This window comes from Corvus brachyrhynchos, unplaced genomic scaffold (genome assembly GCF_000691975.1).
Source record: "Corvus brachyrhynchos isolate BGI_N302 unplaced genomic scaffold, ASM69197v1 scaffold47, whole genome shotgun sequence".
NCBI lineage: Eukaryota > Metazoa > Chordata > Aves > Passeriformes > Corvidae > Corvus > Corvus brachyrhynchos.
In genome coordinates, this window is record NW_008239292.1 from 1416112 (window position 1) to 1419105 (window position 2994).

The 2994-nt window shown below is 48.1% G+C and overlaps 1 protein-coding gene across 1 annotated transcript in view; it reads left to right on the plus strand.

The window, feature by feature from the left end:
• Positions 1-2994, plus strand: part of SKAP1 (src kinase associated phosphoprotein 1) — a 114832-nt gene that overhangs the window by 110829 nt on the left and 1009 nt on the right. The window contains exon 12 of the mRNA XM_017740567.1: positions 2698-2826. Coding sequence (XP_017596056.1) covers positions 2698-2796 — 99 coding nt within the window. The 3' untranslated portion in view covers positions 2797-2826. The remainder of the gene's footprint in view (positions 1-2697; positions 2827-2994) is intronic.

The window sequence follows — 2994 nt, forward strand, 5'->3', positions numbered from 1 at the left end:
CGGGGAACGGGGCTGGGATGCTCGGGGAGAGGCGGAGGTGCGGCGGTTTGTAGGGATTAACTGGGATTTTTAGGGATAAAATTGGGGTTTTTAGGAAAAAAAAATGGGATTTTTAGGAAAAAAAAAAAAGGGATTTTTAGGTATTAGTTGGGAGTTTTAGGAAAAAATTCGGATTTTTTAGGTATAAATTGGGATTTTTTAGGGATAAAATTGGGATTTTTAGGGATTAATTGGGATTTTTAGGGATAAAAATGGGGGGTTTAGGAATTAATTGGGGTTTTTAGGGATTCATTGGGATTTTAGAGATAAAATTTGGGGTTTTAGGAATTAATTGGGATTTTTAGGAATTAAATGGGATTTTTAGGGATAAAATTGGGGGGTTTATGAATTAATTGGGATTTTTAGGTATAAATTGGGATTTTTAGGAATAAGATTGGGGGTTTTAGGGAAAAAAATCGGACTTTTAGGAAATAAATGGGATTTTTCAGAATAAATTGGGATTTTTAGGTATTAATTGGGATTTTTAGGAATAAAATCGGATTTTTAGGAAAAAAATGGGATTTTTAGGTATTGGTTGGGATTTTTAGGAATTAATTCGCATTTTTAGGAATCAATTGGGATTTTTCGGGAAAAAATTCGGATTTTCAGAATCAATCAGGATTTTTCAGAATCAGTCCGGATTTTCAGGAGTTAATTCGGATTTTTAGGAATCAATTCGGATTTTTCGGAATCAATCGGGATTTTTGCTCGAAATTTGGACTTTTCTCCCCTTCCCCTCCTGGCTGAGGAGGAGCTCCCGGCTCCTTGGATGATCCCGGGATTTGGGATCAGGGCCGGGATGAGCTGGAAACGGGGATCGCTCACAGATGGGGGTGGGGCGGGTGGGGGGCGGGCTTTTAGGGCTAAATTTGGATTTTTCCGTCAATTTGGATTTTCCGTTAAATTCGGGGTTTTTCCTTAAGTTTGGAATTCTTTTCCCCTTCCTGGATGTCGGGAGCGCTCCATCCCCCGCTCCGGGCTCCGGGCTGGGATTTGGGGTTAAAGCCCAAAGAATCAGGGTGTGAATTAAGCATTGAGTTCCCGAGCAAAGCCCGAATCCCGAACCCCGAACCCCGAACGTGACCCCAAACCCCGAACGTGACCCCAAACCCCGAACGTGACCCCAAACCCCGAACGTGACCCCAAACCCCGAACGTGACCCCAAACCCCGAACGTGACCCCAAACCCCGAACGTGACCCCAAACCCCGAACGTGACCCCAAACCCCGAACGTGACCCCAAACCCCGAACGTGACCCCAAACCCCGAACGTGACCCCAAACCCCGAACGTGACCCCAAACCCCGAACGTGACCCCAAACCCCGAACGTGACCCCAAACCCCGAACGTGACCCCAAACCCCGAACGTGACCCCAAACCCCGAACGTGACCCCAAACCCCGAACGTGACCCCAAACCCCGAACGTGACCCCAAACCCCGAACGTGACCCCAAACCCCGAACGTGACCCCAAACCCCAAACCTGACCCTACACCCCGAGCCCCAAACTGCAAATCCCAAACCCCAAACCCCGAATCCCAAACCCCGAACCTGACCCTACACCCCAAACCCCGAACCCCGAACCCAAAACTGCAAATCCCACACCCCAAACCCCGAACCCAAAACTGCAAACCCCAAACCCCGAACCAAAAAATCCTTTCCAAACCCCCCGTCCCTCATCCCGCCCTTCTTGGGGTTCGGGGTCAGGTCCGGGGTATTCTCTGTGGGATTTGGGGTATTTTTTGTGGGATTTGGGGTATTTTTTATGGGTTCGGGGCATTTTTTGTGGTGTTTGGGACATTTTTTATGGGTTCGAGGTATTTTTTGTGGGATTTGCACCCCAAACCCCGAACCCCGAACCCAAAACTGCAAATCCCAAACCCCAAACCCCGAACCCAAAACTGCAAACCCCAAACCCCGAACCAAAAAATCCTTTCCAAACCCCCCGTCCCTCATCCCGCCCTTCTTGGGGTTCGGGGTCAGGTCCGGGGTATTCTCTGTGGGATTTGGGGTATTTTTTGTGGGATTTGGGGTATTTTTTATGGGTTCGGGGCATTTTTTGTGGTGTTTGGGACATTTTTTATGGGTTCGAGGTATTTTTTGTGGGATTTGGGGTCTTTTTGGTGAGATTTGGGGTATTTTCTATGGGTTCAGGGTATATTTTATGGGTTTGGGGTATTTTTTGTGGTGTTTGGGATATTTTTTATGGGTTCGAGGGTTTTTTTGTGGGATTTGGGGTATTTTTTATGGGTTCGGGGCATTTTTTGTGGTGTTTGGGACATTTTTTATGGGTTCGAGGCATTTTTTGTGGGATTTGGGGTCTTTTTGGTGAGATTTGGGGTATTTTCTATGGGTTCAGGGTATATTTTATGGGTTTGGGGTATTTTTTGTGGTGTTTGGGATATTTTTTATGGGTTCGAGGTATTTTTTATGGGATTTGGGGTATTTTTTATGGGTTCGAGGTATTTTTTGTGGGATTTGAAGGTTTTTTAATGGGTTCGGGGTATTTTTTATGGGTTCAGGGTATTTTTTACGGGTTCGGGATATTTTTTATGGGTTTGGGATATTTTTTTTGTGGGTTCGGGGTATTCTTTGTGGGGTTCTGGCGGTCAGAGCCCCAAAGGAAGGGCCTGACCCCAAGCGCAGTCCCTGTGACCCCACAGGAGTACCCCGGGCACGGCTGGTGGGTCGGGGAGCTCCGGGACGAGATCGGGATCGTCCCGAGGGAATTCCTGGCGCCCGCCTTCGAGCTGGAGGAGTGACAGGTTTGGGGTCAGGTTTGGGGTGCGGGGTCGGGTTTGGGGGTTGGGGTTCGGGCTGCGGGGTTTGGGGTCAGGTTTGGGGTGCGGGTTTCAGGGTTTGGGGTGCGGGTTAAGGTTGGTAATCCTAAATTCCAACCTTTGGGATATTTGGGGATTTAGGGTGTGCGGTTTGGGGTGTGGGGTTGGGGTTTGGGGTTT